The following is a 23,596-nucleotide window of genomic DNA, read 5'->3' as shown; positions in this document are numbered from 1 at the left end:
ACTATACTTCCACCTGCAGCTCAACAGGGAAACACTGTCCGAGGAAACACAAAGAGGGAATTTGATGCTAAAAAGACTGTAAATGTGTCAGATATCCACTTGATATGACTAACTCAGACTGCTGAAGCTGAATAGAAGCTTCACACAGACTTTTAATATCCAGTATGAACAGGAGGAATGATTACAGACACCTGACTGCAGGTTTAACACACTGGGAACACTGGGAACACTGGGAACTGGTCCTTTAAAATAAAAGCTGGCTTCTCTTTGTTTGTCCTCAGTGGGACTGAAGATGAACCTGCTGGATGCGACTCTGTCCATCGACCTGCAGTATCTGGGGGTCCGTCTGCCCATCCCTCCTCCTGGAGTGTCTCTGGAGCCGCTGAGCCAGCAGCTGCCTGCAGCACAGAGTCAGTGACCTCAGCCTGACCCCTGACCCCTGACCCCAGACTCCCCGACATAAACAACAGACACACATACTACATACTACCAACATGAGTCAAAATATATCAAATCACATCTAAATATAAATAGAAACATAAACCGAATATTGTGAATAAACTGAATCATGTTATTGATTATTTTGTTGAGTTTGTTTAATTATCAATCTAAAAGTTTTGTCCATCCTCGTTAAAGGACAGGTGTTTAACTGGATGACGTGTTCTTCACATGTTTGATCCATCGCAGTAACTTTGTGTTTTCTTCTGCAGATGTTTCTGCTGCGTTTGTGTCCCGAACAGGAAAAACAACAGACGTCACTCAGATTAAAGGCTGGAGAGAGAAATTCACTCCGTTAGAGGCTTCCACTTCAACTCCTCCATCATCCAAACCTGAAGGTCATTTCTATATTTTATAAATGTTTTATTCACTTTGAAGTCTTAAATGGTAACAAACCCGACTAATAATGACTCATTAAAGCATCTATAACATATTTCTGATGTGTCAGATGAACCTACAGAGAATTATCAGAGACGCTGCAGCTTTATAGTGACTTTCAGCTCGTTGTTTATCTGTTTACTGTTCTGGTTCACTCTCAGCGTCTCATAGCACAGTTAGCTGTACAAAAGGCTAACAAACACACACAGTTAGCTGTACACTAACAAACACACACAGTTAGCTGTACACTAACAAACACACACAGTTAGCTGTACACTAACAAACACACACAGTTAGCTGCAGGCTAACAAACACACACAGTTAACTGCAGGCTAACAAACACACACAGTTAGCTGCAGGCTAACAAACACACACAGTTAGCTGCAGGCTAACAAACACACACAGTTAGCTGCAGGCTAACAAACACACACAGTTAGCTGTACACTAATAAACACACACAGTTAGCTGCAGGCTAACAAACACACACAGTTAGCTGCAGGCTAACAAACACACACAGTTAGCTGCAGGCTAACAAACACACACAGTTAGCTGTACACTAACAAACACACACAGTTAGCTGTACACTAATAAACACACACAGTTAGCTGTACACTAACAAACACACACAGTTAGCTGTACACTAATAAACACACACAGTTAGCTGTACACTAACAAACACACACAGTTAGCTGCAGGCTAACAAACACACACAGTTAGCTGCAGGCTAACAAACACACACAGTTAGCTGTACGCTAACAAACACACACAGTTAGCTGCAGGCTAACAAACACACACAGTTAGCTACAGGCTAACAAACACACACAGTTAGCTGCAGGCTAACAAACACACACAGTTAGCTGTACGCTAACAAACACACACAGTTAGCTGTACACTAATAAACACACACAGTTAGCTGCAGGCTAACAAACACACACAGTTAGCAGCAGGCTAACAAACACACACAGTTAGCTGCAGGCTAACAAACACACACAGTTAGCTGCAGGCTAGCTGGTGAACACACACAGTTAGCTGCAGGCTAGCTGGTGAACATAGTGGAGCATTTAGCAGCTACAGAGCAGATATTTCCCTCAGGAGTTGGTAGAAACACGACTCCACATGAAGGTTCAACATATCAGCTTAAAGCTGATGATGAGTCAGAGTTAATGTTCACTACTTGTTTCTGAAGGAGACTAAACATCAGTTACTGCAGGTTTAAATGTAATAAACGCTGGTTAAACTGGTTCCCAGTTCAAGTCCGGCCTTTGTTACATTTCTCGCTCCACATGTCCTGTTGTCACTCTTCTGTCAACCAATAATAAAGTTATAAAATGTACAAAAATATGTTTAAAAAACAGAAAGCATCTGATGCACTTGGTAAATCATTTAAGGCTCCAACCAGCGATTCAGTTGATCATCAATCAATCTCTTTATAACATAAAACATATGAACAAACACAAAGCTGAGTGAAATGAATCCGGTAACACAGGAATCACAGTGCAGCTGCAGCGATTGTTATAAATAAATCCTGTTTCCTGTCGTGCAGCCGCCGCCGGCTCCGAGCTCAACAAGAAGAACCTGTCGGCGTTCTGCAGCGACATGCTGGACGAGTATCTGGAGAACGAAGGGAAGCTGATCGACGAGCGCGCCGCCAGCTTCTCTCAGCCGCCGGTGGAGCCGCTGGTGTACAAGCTGCCCACCAGGAGCAGCAGCTACGTCCGGACCCTGGACAGCGTCCTGAAGCAGACCTGCAGCTCCCCCACCTCAGACCTCATCTCTGGGTTCATCCCCCCCTCCAAGAGACCCAAACTCACCCCCAAAGAGCCCAAGATGTCCCGCAGAGGAGACAGGAAGCAGAAAGCTCCGAAACAGAGCAAACCCAGACCAGAACCCGCAGCGGCTCCCGGTCAGGGTCCAGCTGAGTCCAGTCCTGCAGTCAGCCCCCCCTTAGAGCGCACGGCCCCCGTCACCGAGGTCCCCAAATCAAAGAAAAACCTGCTGAAAGTCAGAACACCAGCAGCCGACACCCCCCCCGACTTCACAGACCCGTCACCCACCCCCCCTCAGCCCCTCGCCCTCACCAAGAGGAAGAAGCTTAAACCCAAGACCTGGTCCCAGACCCTCAGCCCCCCCCAGTGCTCGGAGGACATGGCCCCGCTGGAGTCGGACTCAGAGCTGGGGGAGGACTCACCTGGCGGCAGCAGACCTGTGATGACCAGAGCGCTGCTGAAGCAGAGAGACCTGGAGGACGGCGTGGTGTGGGAGGGCCGCCCCCGCACCTGCATCACCCGAGAGAGGGCCGCCATCGCTCTGACATCACTCTTCACCTTATCGGTACGGTCCACACTCTGACATCACTGTTCACTGTAATGGTACGGTCCACACTCTGACATCACTCTTCACTGTAATGGTACGGTCCACACTCTGACATCACTGTTCACTGTAATGGTACGGTCCACACTTTGACATCACTCTTCACTGTAATGGTTTTGATAACCGTTATTCACTTAAGTTGTTCGAAACCAGTCACTGGTGTTTGTTTCTATAATATATATATATTTATATATTTATATAATATATTTTGGGATTTATGACTATCAGTCGGGCAAAACAAGACATTTGAAGACGTCCGCTTGGACTCGGAGGAACTGGATTTAAACTATTAACTTTTTCTGAATTTTTCAAGAAAATAATCAGCAGATTAATTATGAAAGTACCTGTCAGGTGTTGTAACCCCCCCCCCCCTCCCTCTTTGGATCCTCTGCAGGGCTTCGTCAGTGAGAACCCCACCGCTCCCATCCAGCTGGTCCGGAGACGCGCCCCTCCCTGCCTGAACGAGTTCTGCCGGCTGGGCTGCGTCTGCTCCAGTCTGGCCCACAGCTGCAGGATCGGACACTGCGGCCGCGCTCGCTGCATGTTCGGCTGCAGCTGCCTCAAACAGAAGGTGGTGCTGCTCAAGAACCTGGACGGCTCCGACTCCGGCTCCTCCCACCACGGCTCCAACAAGAAGAGGAAGAGGAGGAGGAGGATGAAGATGGCCTACAGTAAGTAACAGGAAGAAACCTCCAGGTCAGATTCAGTCAAGCATTGAGTTCAGTTCTCAAAAAGATCTTAGAGATTATTAAAAGAGTCTGTCCAGCGAAACTAAAAGAATAAATTAATCAAAAACATCAGTTTCATAACCTGCTGCGATGTTGCGTGTTAACTAAACTCTAACCAGCTCTACAGGAAGTGTCCCAAATCACCAACCAGCAGCGTTAATAACTCTACCTAAGATAACATACAACAACATTAGCATAAAACATTTAAAAAGTAAGGTTAGCACAAAAAATAAAACAGTAATGTTGTATTAAAAACAAAAAAAATACCGTTAACATGAAAAATGAAAAAAGCAACGTGAGAATAAAAAGTGCGGTCAGCGTAACGACCTCAGAGCTCGAAGCGTTCCGCGTCTGAATGAAACCGAGGACAAATACTTAAAAAGTCATGTTAGCATGAAAATAAAAATGTAATTTAAGCATAAAAAACTAAAACAATGTAAACATGTAAAATAAAAAAGTAACGTTGACGTAAAAAATAAAAAACATTAGCATAAAAATTTAAAAAGTTACATTAGAAGGAAAAACAAAATGTTACATCGACAAAAAGACTAAAAATTCACGTTAACGTAACATCAAGTTAACGTAACATCACGTTAACGTAACATCAAGTTAACGTAACATCAAGTTAACGCAACATCAAGTTAACGTAACGTCACGTTGACGTAACGTCACGTTGACGTAACGTCACGTTGACGTAACATCACGTTGACGTAACAACACGTTAAAGTAACATCAAGTTAACGTAACATCACGTTAACGTAACATCAAGTTAACGTAACATCAAGTTAACGTTAACATTAGCTTGAACAAAAAGTAAAGTTTGCATAAAAGATTTTGAAAGTTACGTTAGCATAAAACATAAAGTAAATAGTATCAAAAATAAAGTTACATTGGCATCAAAACGTAATGTTAGCATGAAAATGAAAAAGTTTCGTCAGCATAACCTAGCCTGCATAAACTCATTGCTCTGAGCTGATCTCTGAAGCTAACAGCTAACTCTGCGCTCTCAGCTAACTGGGAAGGTTCCTTCTTGTGATTCCTGTGGTTCCTGCAGGTTCAGAGAATAATAACTGGTCTCAGAAACTCTCGGTTGTTTGTTTTGACATCGATCAGAAACCACATCTACGTTCTCACAGTGAAGCGTTTAAAATGGCTGACGGCAGAATGTGTCTCTCGTAGTTCTGAAGGAGGCGGACAGCGTCTCCCAGCCCGCCGAGAGGGTCCGGACTCTGTGGAAGAGGGACAACCGAGATTCGGATCCAGACCCGGTCCACATCCCTGAACCCGCCTCCGTGTCCTGCTCAGCTGTAAGGACTCACAGTCTGTTTTATACACTAATAATGTTAAAGGCTCAGTTCACCCAAACTACAAACATCTTCACATTTACCTCCAGGAGGACGTTACAGTAAATAAAGTCAACAGCAGCTGATATTTGTAGAGACAGTGTCCCTGCTCTCTGGACAGATTTATAATGGTTCCTGCACTGAGCTCCATCACTGTGTCTGAACACTGGGTTTGTTCTGAGGTTGGTCTTCGTCTGTCTGCAGGAGAGCAGCAGCGGTGTGGATGCCGGCAGCTGTGCTCGGGTCAGAGGTTACCAAGGAAAGAAGAAGACCCAGAAACAAAAGCAGAAGGTAAAGCTCCTGATGTAGAGATCTGTGAGGCAGCTTTGCAGTAGTGAACAGGTCCTAGAATACAGAACACCACAGAACACCACAGATACACGCTTCCATCCAAACCCAGTAAATGCAGGAATTATTTCACACTTTCTGGAGAAAAGTATATTTCTGGAGTTTATTTCCCGAAAGTTTACCAGCACAGCGGTTTTGGTAGTGACATCATCGTAACACTCTTGTCTAAAATAAATTAAACTTAAACGTTGTAGCTGAAATCTCTGCTGTCCAAAAACTTCACAAGACGTGACATTTAACCTGCGATGGTCTGTGGGTTTCTGGGAAACGTTGTTCATTAAAGGCCATTAAAACCAGAAACGTTGAATAAACAATTTATAATATTATATGTTTTTTTAAATGACCGTCCTGATCTAAACGTAGATCAGATGTTCAGGTCGTTGTGAAAGTCAACGGGATTTTCAATTTGTTGTATTTTTTGAAGATGTGATTAAAGCTACAATTAATTAATTACTCAATCAATAGAAAATTAATTGGCAAGTATTTTGATACTGAGCAAAAATGCCAAAAATGTTCTTCTCAATGTGACGATTAGCTTCGTGATATTTGACAGTGAACTGAAAATCTGAAGTTTTGGATTGTTAAGACATGCTGCTCTTACACTACTTCTACAATTATCGATTAATCGAGAAACTAATCAACAGATGAACCAATAATTCAAATAATCATTAGTTGCAGTTCTAGATGTGTCCGAGTATTGATCCCTGTGGAACTCCAGAGCAACACTTCACCTGCAAGTCGCATATTTTGGAATAAATGTGATGATTTGTTGACAGTCTGATATTTTTCTTCCAGGAGGAGTCTAAAGACGTAAAGTCTAAAGACGTAAAGTCTAAAGACGCTCGGCTGAAATCTTTGAAGAAGAGAGACAAGACCAAAGCCTCCGGTCCTCCGTCAGGTAGGTTTACTGCCTCCGGATCTCTGCTGTCCGTCTTCCTGTCAGAAGTCCTCCCTGCTGTGTTTTTGGAATGAATGAATTTAATTTTGATTGGTGTGTCATTGATAATATTCCCAGCTGAGAAAGTCCCAAAATAGAAAAACCCTCACAAATCTTCAGACCTTCACTGTCGACAACAGAATTCATAAATCAGTGACAAAGTGTCCTATATATCTATATATATATATATATATATATATATATATATATATATATATATATATATATATATATATATACATACATATATATATGTATATATATATATATATATGTATATATATATGTATATATATGTATATAGTACTGTAAACATCAGATTAAATATAATAATAACAATAACAATCTCAAGATTCAAGTTTTTTATTGTCTCATTACACAAGAATCAGAGAGTTGATACAGTAAACAGGAACAATCAGTAATTAAAATAGCACAAAACAATAGAGCTATAAATGAAAAGAGTATAAAACAACAATTACACATTGAGTGCATGTAAAGTGCTGTTGGTGTCCTTCCTATAACATGTATGAATAAATATCTACTGTATGTTTATATATCAGACTGTAACCTGCTGGTTTGTGGACTCCTGTTCTGAAGCCTCAACTTTACATTTTGAATGTCAACATCTTGGATTTCTGGGTGGAGCTGATCTCAACGCTAGCTGCTAGCTGCTAGCTGCTAGCTAGCTGGGTTAGCACAGTGCGTTTACAGTCTATGGTTAACTGTGATAATGCTAATGATCATTTTCCACTGGTGAAAAACAGGCTTAAAACCAATAAAACAAAATGTGCTCAAAGTAAAAACTGAACATCGAGTCTTTAGAGGATCTTTTAGTTCAACCGAACACTGAACGAGACTTTTTTAGGACCAAAATGTTTTAATTAACTTAATGAACTGGAAACACACTGAAACAGCGACGCTACGTCTGTACTCTGTGAATCTGGAGTTACGCCATGTCTTTGTTACCTAACCAACGTTGTTGCCGTGGTAGCAACTTTCCTGCGACGTCAGCCGTCTGTCACTCAAAGCGGCCGCGTCCTTAATTAAGCAGAACTTTAATCCAATTTAAACAGGTGAGTCATGAAATTAACTACAGAGACTAAAACCGTTTATTGTCCCAGACTGTAAACATGTTTATTCTGCTGTTAAGCTGGTATCTTAACATGGAGGTCTGTGGGGGTCTGTGGGGGTCTATGGGGGTCTATGGAGGTCTGTGGGGGTCTGTGGGGGTCTGTGGGGGTCTGTGGGGGTCTATGGAGGTCTGTGGGGGTCTGTGGGGGTCTATGGAGGTCTATGGAGGTCTGAGGGGGTCTATGGAGGTCTGTGGGGGTCTGTGGGGGTCTATGGAGGTCTGTGGGGGTCTGTGGGGGTCTATGGAGGTCTGTGGGGGTCTGTGGAGGTCTGTGGGGGTCTATGGAGGTCTGTGGGGGTCTGTGGGGGTCTATGGAGGTCTGTGGGGGTCTGTGGGGGTCTATGGAGGTCTGTGGGGGTCTGTGGGGGTCTATGGAGGTCTATGGAGGTCTGAGGGGGTCTATGGAGGTCTGTGGGGGTCTGTGGGGGTCTATGGAGGTCTGAGGGGGTCTATGGAGGTCTGTGGGGGTCTGTGGGGGTCTATGGGGGTCTATGGAGGTCTGAGGGGGTCTATGGAGGTCTGTGGGGGTCTGTGGGGTCTGTGGGGTCTGTGGGGGTCTATGGAGGTCTGAGGGGGTCTATGGAGGTCTGTGGGGGTCTGTGGGGTCTGTGGGGTCTGTGGGGGTCTATGGAGGTCTGTGGGGGTCTATGGGGGTCTATGGGGGTCTATAGGGGTCTATGGAGGTCTGTGGGGGTCTATTGGGGTCTATGGAGGTCTATGGGGTCTATAGGGGTCTATGGAGGTCTGTGGAGGTCTATGGGGTCTATAGGGGTCTATGGAGGTCTGTGGAGGTCTGTGGAGGTCTGTGGGGGTCTGTGGGGGTCTGTGGGGGTGTATGGGGGTCTGTGGGGTTTTGTGGGGGTCTATGGGGGTCTGTGGGGGTCTATGGAGGTCTGAGGGGGTCTATGGAGGTCTGTGGAGGTCTATGGGGTCTATAGGGGTCTATGGAGGTCTGTGGAGGTCTGTGGAGGTCTGTGGGGGTCTGTGGGGGTCTGTGGAGGTCTGTGGGGGTGTATGGGGGTCTGTGGGAGTCTATGGGGGTCTATGGGGGTCTGTGGAGGTCTGTGGAGGTCTATGGGGGTCTGTGGAGGTCTGTGGGGGTCTGTGGGAGTCTATGGGGGTCTGTGGGGGTGTGTGGGGGTCTGTGGGAGTCTATGGGGGTCTGTGGAGGTCTATGGGGGTCTATGGGGGTCTGTGGGGGTCTATGGGGGTCTGTGGGGGTCTGTGGGAGTCTATGGGGCTCTATGGAGGTCTGAGGGGGTCTATGGAGGTCTGTGGGGGTCTGTGGGGGTCTATGGAGGTCTGAGGGGGTCTATGGAGGTCTGTGGGGGTCTGTGGGGGTCTATGGGGGTCTATGGAGGTCTGAGGGGGTCTATGGAGGTCTGTGGGGGTCTGTGGGGTCTGTGGGGTCTGTGGGGGTCTATGGAGGTCTGTGGAGGTCTGTGGAGGTCTGTGGGGGTCTGTGGGGGTCTGTGGGGGTGTATGGGGGTCTGTGGGGTTTTGTGGGGGTCTATGGGGGTCTGTGGGGGTCTATGGGGGTCTGTGGAGGTCTGTGGGGGTGTATGGGGGTCTGTGGGAGTCTATGGGGGTCTATGGGGGTCTGTGGAGGTCTGTGGAGGTCTATGGGGGTCTGTGGAGGTCTGTGGGGGTCTGTGGGAGTCTATGGGGGTCTGTGGGGGTGTGTGGGGGTCTGTGGGAGTCTATGGGGGTCTGTGGAGGTCTATGGGGGTCTATGGGGGTCTGTGGGGGTCTATGGGGGTCTGTGGGGGTCTGTGGGAGTCTATGGGGCTGTATGGAGGTCTATGGGGGTCTATGGGGGTCTATGGGGGTCTGTGGGAGTCTATGGGGCTCTATGGAGGTCTATGGGGGTCTATGGGGGTCTGTGGGGGTCTGTGGGGGTCTGTGGGGGTGTATTTCTGTGTGTATATACAGATCAAACTGGTTCCAGTTCTGTAAAGAAGAATAAAAACAGAAATAAAAGCCGGTAGATCAGTAGATCAGTAGATCAATAGATCAATAGATCAGTAGATCAGTAGATCAATAGATCAATAGATCAGTAGATCAGGGTTAAAAACTCTCGTCTGTGACTGAAAAGTGATTCATGTTTTTATATTTTTCTCCAGGAAGTGAAGCGGTTCAGCCGGCGGCGTCCGACCCGCCTCACAGTCCTCCGGCGGCGCCGACCCCGAAGCCGTCGAAGCGTCTGACCATCGTGGCGGATTGTCGGTGGAGATGCGACGCCGACCGCGAGCGCATGCTGAAGAAGCTGTGTGAGGCGATGGCTCAGGACCGCCTGCACAAACCCTTCTGGTTCCAGAACTACCTGGTCAGTCCCATCAGTCAGACTGTGGAGGGCAGCGGCGACGACCACTGCATCCAGTACAAGATCCACATCTCCCAGCCCAGACTGGAGCAGGAGAAACCAGCAGCAGCACAAAAACAGCAAAAACACAAACAGCAAAAACAGCAAAAACAGCAAAAACATCAACAACAACAACAACAACAACAACAACAACAACAACAGCAGCAGGAAGCAGGAACTAAACCACAACAACAGGTACTAGAGTGTCAGTGTTTCCTGTTAACTGCTCTAACAAATAGAATACGAACTCACCTGATGACTCCTCACTTTGCACAGGTGGAGGAGGGGGCGGAGCCTCTGGAGGACTGGCAGCAGGAGGTCATGGATGAGGAGGAGCTTCTGGAAGATTGGCAGCAGGAGGTGGAAGAAGGCGACCTCCAGGAGCAGCAGCAGGAGGAGGAGGAGGAGGAGGAGGAGGAGCTGGAGGAGGAAGAGGTGCATGATGGGAGAGAGAAAATGGCAGCAGAGAAGAAGAAGATGCTCAGCATGGCGCTGCCTTTCCTGACGGGAATCTCTCCCGCCGGCTTTCTGTCAGCCAATAGGAAGCAGCCGGGAGGAACAGACAACCTGATCCAGGTAAACATCTGAACTGTTTCTGCACCTTTCAGCTGCATCTCATGGTCTTCATCAGCAGGTGGAGGTAGCTCACACACACACACACACACACACACACACACACACACACACACACACAGTCTCCATGACAACTGAGGAAACTCCATCTGCTGCCATTTATTTCATTGATTCTGTTTTAACTGCAGTTTCAGCTTCTTTCAGCTGAAGCTTCACTTCCTGTAATAACTCACCAGGACTAAAGTTTGATTCTGCAGCTTTTCTCTAAAATTATGATCCAGTTTGTGATGTTTTGTCTCTTTTTGCAGTAAAATTGCAGGAATTTGGAAAAATATCAAGCAAAGTAAAATAATGTGATTTATTTAAACTGCTGCCAGTGAAGAGTCGTACATAACGACTTCCTGCAGATCACAACTATATTTCAGCTGAACATGAGAACCATGAGGACTCAACGTTCTATAAAACAGAAAATACTGTACTTGAGTTCCATTTATAACCTTTATTAAATAAACTTTCAGCTCAACATCAGCAGCAAATAAAATCATCAATAATGTTATTAAAATAAATCTAGTTGTTGATGTTGTTTGAGGCAGATTATGTCTCCTGACTCACTGAATCAAACCTCATCTGGGAACATTTGGGAACATTTGGGAACAGTTGGGAACATTTGGGAACAGTTGGGAACATTTGGGAACATTTGGGAACAGTTGGGAACAGTTGGGAACATTTGGGAACAGTTGGGAACAGTTGGGAACAGTTGGGAACAGTTGGGAACATTTGGGAACAGTTGGGAACAATTGGGAACAGTTGGGAACATTTGGGAACATTTGGGAACAGTTGGGAACATTTTGGAACAGTTGGGAACATTTGGGAACATTTGGGAACAATTGGGAACAATTGGGAACAGTTGGGAACATTTGGGAACATTTGGGAACATTTGGGAACATTTGGGAACAATTGGGAACAGTTGGGAACAGTTGGGAACATTTGGAAACAGTTGGGAACAATTGGGAACATTTGGGAACAGTTTTGCTCGTCTATGGCATCGTGTTTGTTGGCAGGTGAGATTTGTCGTCAGTTGCCGCCACACTAAACGCAACGATTGGTCCAAACCACAAGCAGCTGCTGATTCAGACGTTTCATGCAGAGATTTCTTGTGTTAATTATTGTGATCGTAGAATCACAGTTTTTAACTTCAGTGTTTCCATTTTAAGACATTTCAACATGTTTAGATGTTAAAACAGTTTCACGTTTCAACTGTTTGTTGAGTTTTTACTGAAGTCTTTGTGTCTTCAGGTGAACGGGAAGCTCTATCCTCTGGCGAAGATCCAGTTGGGGAAGATGGGGGCGCTCCACCCAGCGAACCGGCTGGCCGCCTATCTGACCGGCCGGGTGGGGTCCAACAGGAAACAACAAGGTTCTTCTTCTTCTTCCTCCTCCTCTAATCCCCCCAGGAGCCAGACTTCAGATCTGACCTCCCCGGCCGTCTCCTCGGCTTCCACCAAAACCACCTCCACAGCCTCCACCGTCGGCTCGACCTCCACCGCCCCCGCCCGACCGCAGCCGCCGGTCACGGCGCTCAGCCTCCCGACCGCCCCGACAGGTGAAAACCCAACTCACCTGTCTTTTTGTTTCATCCATTTATTGTCTGTTTCTCTACGTCTGCCCTTCAACAGACAGTTTCATACAAAATATACACGTCACACATCAGAGTAGAAGCTTTAGAAGATAAACTCACAAAGATTTTGTTCTTTTGTGTTTAACAGTAAATGTTTCCACAGTGTTTCTCATGAGAGGTGTTAAAATATTGAAGACGTACACGTTTAATTCCCAATCAGGTGTTAATGTTTCATTAAAAGAAACTGCATGCAAAACTGCTTCAAGAGGCTAAATGAACTAACCGAGTATTATGTTACCAAACTAGCTACTTGGCTAACGAGCTAACGTGCACAGTGACTGTCCCATTATTAACAGTGAAGTTAAATGTTTGCCAGTGGAATAACTGGTTAGTTCACTGGTTCACTAACAGTAAACATATTTTATTAAAAACTGTCGTATTTGGGAATTTAGAGTTTACTTTCTAGATAAATTACGTTAGCTTACTGGGCTCATGGGTTTCTCTGTTGCTTGTGTTAGCTTAGTCGCTATTTTAGTAAAATAGAATCAAATAGTTAAAATAAAGTAGAGATGCAAAGATAAGTCGATTAATCATTCATTTGATTATTCAGCTGACAGAAAAATTAATCAGCAACTTCATAATCAATTAATTGTTGAAGTCAGTTTCGAAGCAAAAAACGGAAAATATTTGGTGGTTTCAACGTCTTAAATGAGATAATTTGCTGTTTATTGTTTTCTGAGCGTCGTAGTGAACAGAATATCTTTGGGTTTTAGATTGTTTGTTATAGACGAAGCAGTTCCTGGAAAAAGAAATAATCAAATAAACATAATTCAGTATGTTACTAAGCTAGCTACTTGGCTAATAGGCAATAACATTAATCATATCAACAATAATATCAATATTACGAAAACAACTAAAACAGGAAGTACGACTGATTGGAACAGCTTTATTTCACAGGAATATAAATATAAATCTATGTTTTATTATAATATAATGTATCAATATAATATAATAACTGGGTTGTTGGTGTTACACCTGCAAACTTTACTTAAACGTCTCAAACCGTCCATCTGTGCAGCCGTGAAGGCTGACCAATCAGCTGCCTCCGTTCAGTTTGGAGGTAACTCTACCTTTAAATACAAGTAATATGTTGCAGTCATTAAAGTAAAAGTACTGGTGGAGCGTGCTGGTTACTGGGAATGCAACATCCTGCGACCCTGCAGGATGATCCTGCGACAGCCGGTCGGGGTCCGGACCCTCAGGTTGAGCCCCGTCTGTACTTGTGTGTTTCAGATTCTGTGAAAGTGTCTTCGGGCCCGGCGGCTCCTAAAGGCTCTCAGCTGTTGATGGTTCACGTCCCAGGACCTCCAGTGCTCCCAGTGCCACAGGTGCTCCCAGTGCCTCCAGTGCTCCCAGTGCCACAGGTGCTCCCAGTGCCTCCAGTGCTCCCAGTGCCAACGGTGCTCCCGGGGCCTCTGGGGCCTCCCGTTCCTCCGGGTCCCCCGGCCCCCCCCTCCACCGCCCAGACGATGCTCCTGCAGCTGGTCCAGGGCCCAGCGGGGGTCCAGTACTACCGCAGACCTGACGGGAAACTGGTCCAACTGTTTCGCATCAGCCAGCTGAGACCAGTAAACCCCAACCTGCCGGTCCAGACCGGTGAGTCAGCAGTTTGTTTGTTTGTTTGTTTTATGATTATTATTTTGGCATCTTTGCTTTTATCTGACAGAGAGGCAGGAAACACGTAGAGCTGAGCTGCACTGACGTTGTGTTTACGTTGTGTTTACGTTGACATAGAGACATGACTGTTTTAAATGTTTAGACGTCTGTTTGTAGAAAGAAATATTAACATATATAATCACAAACTAAATACCAACATTTGCTAATTAACTCTGACTCCTCCCCTCTCTCTGACTCCTCCTCCCTCTCTGACTCCTCCCCCTCTCTCTGACTCCTCCTCTCTCTCTGACTCCTCCCTTCTCTCTGACTCCTCCTCTCTCTCTGACTCCTCCCCCCTCTCTCTGACTCCTCCCCTCTCTCTCTGACTCCTCCCCCTCAGTCCTCCCTCCTACACTTCTTCAGGCTCCACCCGTCACTGTCGTCAGTCAAACACCTGCGACCACAGTGGCGACACTGTCGACCTCCACAGATGCCTCCTCTTCGTCCTCTTCCTCCTCCTCCCCCTCCCCCTCCTCCTCCTCCTCTTCCTCCTTCTCCCTCTCCAGCCTCCGGTCCCTCTCCTTGCCCCCCCTTCCCGCTCCACGTCGCCCTAGTTCTGGTTTGATGAGCCAGAAGGGGACGTGCACTTTGAAAATCTTCCCCGCCACCTCCAACAAGGATCATGTGACTGTCACTAAAGTTCCTCCCCTCCCACCTCCAAAGGTGGTAATGTCTGCGGGTTCCTCTTCCTCCTCTTCCTCTTCCTCCTTCTCCCTTTCTGGCCTCCGGTCCTTCTCGTTGCCCCCCCTCCCCTCCCCAAACCACCCTAGTTCTGATCTCCTGAGCCAGAAGGGGACGTGCACTTTAAATATCCTCCCCGCCACCTCCAGCAAGGATCATGTGATTGCAACTAAAGTTCCCGCCGCGCCGCCTCCGAAGGCGGTGACGTCTGCGGGCTCCTTCACGCACCTCCAGCCGTCCCCGGTCAGCCTCATCTCCCTCAAACCCTCTGCCGGTCAGGGTGCTGAACTCGGCGTTAAGACCGTGACGGTCTCTGCGGTTCAGACAGACGCCGTCCCTGCAGGGACGCCGCCGGGGTCAGAGGTCACACCTGCACATCCTCCGCCCCCCTCCCCCGACAGGAAGTGCCCTCAGCCCGAGCTGGCCTGCGACCTGGTGGACCTGGACATCATCTGCGTGGACGACGAGATGGGGGTCGTCACCGGGGAGACGGTGGGCGGGGCCAAGCGGGCGTTGGAAGTGGTGGATCTGGTGGATTCGTCCAGCGAAGAGACGGACAACTCCTCGGACTTCGGTGACGAGTCGGATGACGACGGAGAGAAGAACTCGAGCGTAAAGACCAACGTAAGAGTTTTTATCAGCTCATGAAATTAGAGAAGACGTGATGATGATGATGATGATGATGATGATGATGATGACGACAGGCAGGGGAATCACCATGGTAACTCATCCTGCAGTTCACTTCAGAGAGTCAACAGGCCTCTGACCAATCAGATCACTGGAAACATGCATCACAACAAAATGATCAATAAATAGATTCAGGAAGCTCAGTGATGCTTCAACAACAACAACAACAACAACAACAACAACAACAACAACAACAACAACATAAACTTAATGTAAACACAGCTGCAATTAACCCCTGAGTCATCTGATAAACAGTAAACAGCCAGTAAACAATCAGTAAACATCCAGTAAACAATCACTAAACAGCCAGTAAACAGCCAGTAAACAATCAGTAAACATCCAGTAAACAGTCAGTAAACAATCAGTAAACATCCAGTAAACAGTCAGTAAACAATCAGTAAACATACAGTAAACATACAGTAAACAATCAGTAAACATTCAGTAAACAATCAGTAAACATTCAGTAAACAATCACTAAACATCCAGTAAACAATCACTAAACATCCAGTAAACAATCAGTAAACAATCACTAAACATCCAGTAAACAATCAGTAAACAATCAGTAAACATCCAGTAAACAATCAGTAAACAATCAGTAAACATTCAGTAAACAATCACTAAACATCCAGTAAACAATCAGTAAACAATCAGTAAACATCCAGTAAACAATCAGTAAACAATCAGTAAACATTCAGTAAACAATCAGTAAACAATCAGTAAACAATCACTAAACATCCAGTAAACAATCAGTAAACAATCAGTAAACAATCAGTAAACATTCAGTAAACAATCAGTAAACAATCAGTAAAAAATCAGTAAACAATCAGTAAACAATCAGTAAACAATCAGTAAACAGCCAGTAAACAATCAGTAAACAATCAGTAAACAATCAGTAAACAGCCAGTAAACAATCAGTAAACAATCAGTAAACAATCAGTAAACAATCAGTAAACAATCAGTAAACAATCACTAAACATCCAGTAAACAATCAGTAAACAATCAGTAAACATCCAGTAAACAATCAGTAAACAATCAGTAAACATTCAGTAAACAGCCAGTAAACAATCAGTAAACAATCAGTAAACAATCAGTAAACAGCCAGTAAACAATCACTAAACATCCAGTAAACAATCAGTAAACAATCAGTAAACAATCAGTAAACAATCACTAAACATCCAGTAAACAATCAGTAAACAATCAGTAAACATCCAGTAAACAATCAGTAAACAATCAGTAAACATTCAGTAAACAATCAGTAAACAATCAGTAAACATTCAGTAAACAATCAGTAAACAATCAGTAAACAATCACTAAACATCCAGTAAACAATCAGTAAACAATCAGTAAACAATCAGTAAACATTCAGTAAACAATCAGTAAACAATCAGTAAAAAATCAGTAAACAATCAGTAAACAATCAGTAAACAATCAGTAAACAGCCAGTAAACAATCAGTAAACAATCAGTAAACAATCAGTAAACAGCCAGTAAACAATCAGTAAACAATCAGTAAACAATCAGTAAACGGGTGTTGCTGTTTCAGTTCTTCACTCTGGTTCCTGCTCTTCATCATCCTCATCATCTTCATCATCCTCATCATCTTCATCATCCTCATCATCTTCATCATCTTCATCATCCTCATCATCTTCATCATCTTCATCGTCTTCATGGTCTTGCTCTGTTTACAGCGGCGTCTTCATAAGGTGGTGGAGCGGCGGCGGCGAGGGAAGATGCTGCAGCTGTTTGCTGGTTTGAGGAGAGAAGTCGGACTGAGTGATGAGAAGATGTCAAAGATCTCCACGCTGAAGAAGGTCACGTCACCGCTCAGCTGTCTCTTCTTCACTTGTCTGCCCGCTCGCTGTGTTGATGAGTGTGAAGTCAGACCGCCTGTCGTCGTGTGTTTCAGGCGGTGCAGGTGATCCGGGAGCTGAGGACGGCTGAGACGCACCTGAAGAAGAGGAAGAGCAGGCTGACGAAGAGGAGGGACAAGTACCTCTCCACCATCTCTCCAGCATCAGGTACGACCCCGAACACTGAGCTGCATCATATCAGCCCCTCCTCCAACTCAACCAGCTCTAAGAGTTTAACGAGCGTAACGAGTTTAACGAGCGTAACGAGCGTAACGAGTTTAACGAGCGTAACGAGCTGGCTGAAGCTGAACTTGAGCTCTGATCAGGAAGTGAAACTAAACCTGAGTTCAGGTTTAAGACGAGTTTATCTTCATTTAGACAGGAAGTGTGTCCATATTCAGAACATCTGACGCTCAGTTTGTCATGCAGTTTGTTACTTAAAGGACCTGTTCCCAGTGTTCCCAGTGTTCCCAGTATGTTGAACCAGCAGTCAGGTGTCTAATCATTCCTCCTGTTCATACTGGATATTAAAAGATCCTTCAAATGTGCTTTCAGTGCATTTAAAAGTCTGTGTGAAGCTTCTCTTCATCTTCATCAGTCTGAGTCATATCAGTGGATATCTGACACATTTACAGTCTTTGTGTTTCCTGTTGAGCTGCAGGTGGAAGTTTAGTAACAAAAAGACTTTAAACAGACTGAAACGTTGACAGATATCTACGCTGAAGCTTCATATTAGCTTCAGACTGTGGATTTTGTCAGATTTTTGTCAACTGAACAGCTTGACGATGACGCTCGTCCTCGTGTGACGGACGCTCGTCCTCGTGTGACGGACGCTCGTCCTCGTGTGACGGACGTGTCGCCGTCTCGGTGCTGATCTCTCTGAGACGGTTTGAAGCGGTTCGTTTAGCGTTTAGCTCAGGAACAAACAGAATAATCGAGTTTAACATTTTGTGTTGTTTGTGCAGCTGAGAGCAGTCAGCTGATCAGAGGTCAGAGGTCACCTGAGTCCATCAGAGCGCCGTCAGAGACGGATCCGACGCAGGTGGTCGACCTGCTGGACGAGACGGACGAGCTGACGGACAACTCGTCTGATGAGGACGCCGTCGTCACCAAGACAGGAAGTAACAGCAGAGCGGAAGCGGATGATGCGAGGCAGGTGGTCGACCTGCTGGACGAGACGGACGAGCCGACAGAAAACTCATCTGATGAGGACGCCGTCGTCACCAAGACGACCGACGTCGTCACCGTCACCAGCGTAAGATGAGACGAGAGTCGTGCTGTGTATCGGCGCTCAAATGACCCGTTTCCCCTGAACGCAGCGTCTGTGTGTGTTTGTCAGGAGGACGCGGTTCAAAGCGTCGCCATGGAGACGGTGGAGGAGGAGAGTCGGCTGAACGAGGCTCAGAGGAGGCTGGCGAGGATCATCAGGAACGTGGACTCAAAGTAAGAGACTTCCTGTCTGATGTCATCATGACATCACCGGTCCGTCTTTGACCTTTGACCCCTTCCTCACTGTTCACTGTGGACCTGCTGAGTCTTGATGGTTAAAAACTTTATTTATATCAGCAGGTTTTTAAAGAACAGGAAGCATCAGAGCGAGACGTCACTGCCAGCAGCCAATCAGGAGAGAGACGCTCGTTAGTGCGACAGGATGTAATAACTGAGTGTGATGAGACTTGAGATGAAAGCAGCCGAATTTTTCTTTCTAATATTGTTTTATAGAAGTTAATATTTAATAGATTTGATGTATTAAGCTGTTTAACATTATGGGATGTTTGTAAGTGCAGCTGCTGTTGATCGAGGTCACTCAGACACTAACAGCTGACGTTCATCTGTCAGCTGATCCCTAAACAATGTAAATAAAGGTTTAGATTTAATAACTATATGTAAACAACGTCGCTGTTCTCAGCTGTTAAACTTCATGTTTGTCTGTTTGTCGTCAGAAACAGTTCAGCCGTGAAGAAGAAGCTGGTCGGAGAGCAGAGACGCTCGGACGCCTGCAGAGCTCGCAGCGCTCAGCGTCTCCTGTTGGAGCAGGTAAAACCTGAACGACCTGCTCACCGTGTAAACACGAGAGTTATCACTGATGTGTCTCTCAGCTCTGAGCTCATCGGTTCCTACTGAGGATCGTTTCAACTTTAAACCGACGCAGCTGTGAGTCAGACGCTCGCTGATCTGCAGTCCTGCTGGTTTTAATAATGACTTTATAGAAAGTTTAGTTTCTTCTACTGAAGACTTTAAAATCAGCTCACACATCGTTTCATGTTTCAAAAGGTTCAGTAATTTCCTAAAACAGCTGCTCACTGTTTACTTTAACCAGTAAACGAACAGGAGGACACGGTGACTTTGTCGGGGACTATTTTCAGCGGCGGATGAATCCAGCGGGACGGCGTTTGTGTGGTTGTTTGAACAGCCGAGGTGTTTCTGTGTTTCAGGCTCGTCAGGAGATCCGGTCTCTGCAGAGTCAGATGGCGAACCTGAAGAGTGTGAAGATCTGTCTGAACCAGCAGAGAGCAGCTTACATCAGAGACATCTCCCAGCGGTCAGGTGAGGACGCGTCACTGACATCATGACGCCAGCAGCCTGACTCCCTGACATCATGTGACCGGTGATATGTGTTCCTGTCTGACTGCAGGTCAGAGCGAGCAGAGGATCCTGAGGAAGCTGCAGCACCTGTCGTCCAAACAGAAGAAGCATGAGAGGCTCCAAGCAGCCAATCAGCAGCCAGCAGCAGGGGGCGGGGCCTCAGATCCTCCAGCAGTAGGGGGCGCGGCCTCAGATCCTCCAGCAGTAGGGGGCGCGGCCTCAGATCCTCCAGCAGTAGGGGGCGGGGCCTCAGATCCTCCAGCAGTAGGGGGCGCGGCCTCAGATCCTCCAGCAGTAGGGGGCGCGGCCTCAGATCCTCCAGCAGTAGGGGGCAGGGCCTCAGATCCTCCAGCAGTAGGGGGCGGGGCTTCAGATCCTCCAGTAGCAGGAGGCGGAGCTTCAGATCCTCCAGCAGCAGGGGGCGGGGGCCCAGATCCTCCAGCAGTAGGGGGCGGGGCCTCAGATCCTCCAGCAGGAGATGCAACTCCTCCCACTCCCAGTCAAACCGTCGCCGCCCCGCCCACCACCACACCTGTCCAGCAGGCCAACAGTCAGGGCGTCCTGCACGTGTCGAAGCCCGTCCCGTCCCACAATGCACCTGTGCAGAGGGACCGGCCGAGGACGGTCCCCAACATCCTGTCTCGCAGTAAGAATCCACCGACAGCTCCGCCTTCACTGCTGCTCCCGACTGTGGAAGGTACGACTGAAGTATTGATCGATTACTGATCAGGTGATGTGAGTTTGTTCTAAAGGCTGAGACACACATGAAGACACGACCGTCACGCACCAACCACACTCACTGACCATCTGATCATCTGACCATCTGATCATCTGATCATCTGACCATCTGATCATCTGATCATCCCGCCAACCTGACTGAATAACTGAATGTCTGACTCACACTGACAGAAAGTTTAAAGGGTTAAAACACTGAGACTCGCTCGTCTATGAAAAGTAATTTCATATTATTATCGTTATTATTTTAGTGAAATGATCAACTAGTCAGTTTGTTACATGAAGACACTCGATGTGTTCCAGCTGTTGAGCTTTAACGTTGAGAATAAAAATAAATAAGAACAACTGATGAGTTTCAGAGTGTGTGGGACTTCCTGTTGTCTCTGTGGGACTTCCTGTTGTCTCTGTGGGACTTCCTGTTGTCTCTGTGGGACTTCCTGTTGTCTCTGTTGTGACGTCTTCTTCCTGTATTTTTCCAGCTGACCCGCCGGCCTTTCAGGCTCTGGTTCCTGCTGAGGTTCTGTCACTGGTTGGCACAGCGTTGCCAGGGCAACAGGTCCTGACCCTGAGCCCACTGATGGCGGGACCAACGGTGCTACAGCCTCCTACACCAGGTACTGACCTCTTATTCTGAAGTCTGTAACATCTGTCCTCTTCCTGTCTCTGTAATCGTGGCTTTTATTCTGAAGTCTAACCCGTCCTCTTCCTGTCTCTGTAGTTGTGGCTTTTATTCTGAAGTCTAACCTGTCCTCTTCCTGTCTCTGTAGTTGTGGCTTTTATTCTGAAGTCTAACCCGTCCTCTTCCTGTCTCTGTAGTTGTGGCTTTTATTCTGAAGTCTAACCTGTCCTCTTCCTGTCTCTGTAGGCGTGGCCTCAGTCACCCTCAACATCCCCAGTCTGACCAATCAGCAGATACATCTCACCTCACTGCCCCGCCCACCCACCGGTAAGATCTACAGCAGCTCCGCCCCCTTCATCATCACTAACCTCACAGGTAACTAACCAACTAATTAACTAACGAACCAACTAATTAACTAACAAACCAACTAATAACTAATAACAACAATCATAACAACAACAACAACAACAACAGCAGCAGCAGACGGGGAAGGACGCCGACAGGACCGTGAAAACACAAAAAACTCAGAGGAAGAAGCAAAGTTAGTGACGACATTGATGTTACATGAATACATACAGATGAAGAGGAAGAGGAGGAAGAGGAGAGAGGAGCCCAGTGCATCATGGGAAGTCCCCCAGCAGTCTAGGCCTATAGCAGCATGCTGATCCAAGACGAGCCTGGTCGGTTTACATAGAGGGTTAACTGGTTAACGAGGTCACCTACTGGCTGATTGACTCACTAACGAGTCAGTAAGTGATTAATTATCTTTGTAATGAACTGATCGACTCAAACCATCAGTTTCATTCTTAATGAATGAATTAACAGTTTAACAGCTGATTAACTAACAAACTAAATCACTGAGCATCGAAACCAGTCGACTGAAACATCTTCACTTTGTTTGTTTGTTTGTATATGTTTACATTCGGTGTTTGTGACTCATCGTTCATCATGTTTACTTCTAACAGACACATTTAACATCCTGCATTGTTTACATGTTTACATCAGCTGACCGACGTTTTTATCGTCCACAGCTGCAAACCTGCTGCACCTGGTGAAACCCCCGACATCACCAACACCACCACAACAACAACAACAACAACAACAACAACAAGAGAAAGCCCCTCCAGCAGCTCCTCGCCCCCCGGCGGTCTCTGATCAGCCCTCAGACCAGATGAAAGATCAGGACCGGCCTTCATCCCAGACTGACATCACACCTGAGTCCTCCTCGTCTTCGTCTCAGGGACCGTCGTCCTCTCCGTCCTCGAGGTCGAGCGCCGCTCATCGTACTGATGTCACAGGGGCGGGGCCTCCAGGGGCGGGGCCTCCGGGGGCGGGGCCTCCGGGGGCGGAGCCTCAGCAGGATGCAGACTACGAGAGTCTGACGTCGCTCCTTGACGAGATCGTCTTCCTCAACGGGCAGACGTTACCAGAGAAACCGCTGAAGGACGTCCCGGGGGACGGCGAGGGACACGCCCACAGCCCCTGGCTCCTGCAGCTGGACTCAGACTCTGATGACACCGTCACCACGGGGATGGAGGAGGCGGGGCTTAACGGCCACCCGGAGACGACGCAGGAAGGATCCGCTAACGAGAGCGCTAAAGGCGGCGTCCTGGCTCCGCCCCCTCTACTGCAGATGAAGGTGGGCGGGGCCAAAACGGCGGACCCCGTCAGCAGTGACAGAGCCGCAGCAGCAGGGGGGGGGGGGAGTGCGGCAGAGGGAGGGCGGCGTGGCGTGGAGGCCGATGCCGAGGCTGGTGCCTCTGGGACTGAGAGGAGCCCCGCCCAGCTGATGATGTCACAGAAGGTCGTTCTCTGATTGGTTCCCACATTTCAGCAGCAGTTTGTGACGCATCATTTCCTGTAAAGCAGAGAACATGTGACGCTGTCTGGCCAATCAGAAGCCCTGCTGTTGCCGTGACGACGAGTCGGACTTTTCTTTCATGTTTACAGAAGATCTGAAACGATGTTCAGACGTTTGTTGTTTGGTGTTTTATTTATTTTGTCCACGTCATCGTTTTTCTTTCTGATCGAAACCTTCAGCTCCGTCCTCCGCAGCATCGTGTAACCACGGCAACGTTTGAGGCAACTGATGATGGGATGTCGCTGCAGTTGCCAGAAGAGATTTGAGGCCACGTTTCATGAAGTCGCAGCAACATTCAGACGTGTTTCTGATTTCCAAAGATCTTCAAGAGAAGAAGAAGAAGAAGAAGAAGAAGAAGAAGAAGAAGAAGAAGCTGCTGATTGTTTAAAACCAACCTGAGAGAGAATAAAACAGAAACATCTGGAGGAAGAAGTTGCATTTTTTACAACAAATTCTCAATATTTGGAGAATAAAGTTTAAATATTTTGAGGGAAAAGTTATGAGAATAAGAAATAAAGGTTTAATATTCTGAACTCGTCAGTCGATGATGAAATGAAACATACTGTGACTTTATT

The 23,596-nt window shown here is 46.7% G+C and overlaps 1 protein-coding gene across 9 annotated transcripts in view; it reads left to right on the top strand.

Moving 5' to 3' along the window:
• mgaa (MAX dimerization protein MGA a) overlaps positions 1-23,284 on the top strand; it is a 40,514-nt gene extending 17,230 nt beyond the window's left edge. For 7 of the 9 annotated variants that reach the window (XM_044374515.1, XM_044374519.1, XM_044374518.1 and 4 more), the window contains exons 7-28: positions 282-410; positions 711-836; positions 2,420-3,207; positions 3,641-3,917; positions 5,154-5,281; positions 5,522-5,608; positions 6,461-6,563; positions 9,858-10,291; positions 10,373-10,672; positions 11,966-12,260; positions 13,578-13,943; positions 14,344-15,308; positions 17,059-17,181; positions 17,277-17,388; positions 18,186-18,475; positions 18,560-18,663; positions 19,164-19,257; positions 19,656-19,767; positions 19,856-20,503; positions 21,021-21,155; positions 21,407-21,535; positions 22,192-23,284. In XM_044374515.1, coding sequence (XP_044230450.1) covers positions 282-410; positions 711-836; positions 2,420-3,207; positions 3,641-3,917; positions 5,154-5,281; positions 5,522-5,608; positions 6,461-6,563; positions 9,858-10,291; positions 10,373-10,672; positions 11,966-12,260; positions 13,578-13,943; positions 14,344-15,308; positions 17,059-17,181; positions 17,277-17,388; positions 18,186-18,475; positions 18,560-18,663; positions 19,164-19,257; positions 19,656-19,767; positions 19,856-20,503; positions 21,021-21,155; positions 21,407-21,535; positions 22,192-22,976 — 6,530 coding nt within the window. In that variant the 3' untranslated portion in view covers positions 22,977-23,284. The remainder of the gene's footprint in view (positions 1-281; positions 411-710; positions 837-2,419; positions 3,208-3,640; positions 3,918-5,153; positions 5,282-5,521; positions 5,609-6,460; positions 6,564-9,857; positions 10,292-10,372; positions 10,673-11,965; positions 12,261-13,577; positions 13,944-14,343; positions 15,309-17,058; positions 17,182-17,276; positions 17,389-18,185; positions 18,476-18,559; positions 18,664-19,163; positions 19,258-19,655; positions 19,768-19,855; positions 20,504-21,020; positions 21,156-21,406; positions 21,536-22,191) is intronic. The other 2 variants (XM_044374520.1, XM_044374522.1) reach the window with 2 other exon arrangements.
• Positions 23,285-23,596: the final 312 nt, after the last annotated feature.

Source organism: Thunnus albacares, chromosome 15 (assembly GCF_914725855.1).
Source record: "Thunnus albacares chromosome 15, fThuAlb1.1, whole genome shotgun sequence".
Lineage (NCBI taxonomy): Eukaryota > Metazoa > Chordata > Actinopteri > Scombriformes > Scombridae > Thunnus > Thunnus albacares.
The sequence above is the reverse complement of the archived record's forward strand: the minus strand, read 5'-3'. Positions and strand labels throughout refer to the sequence as shown.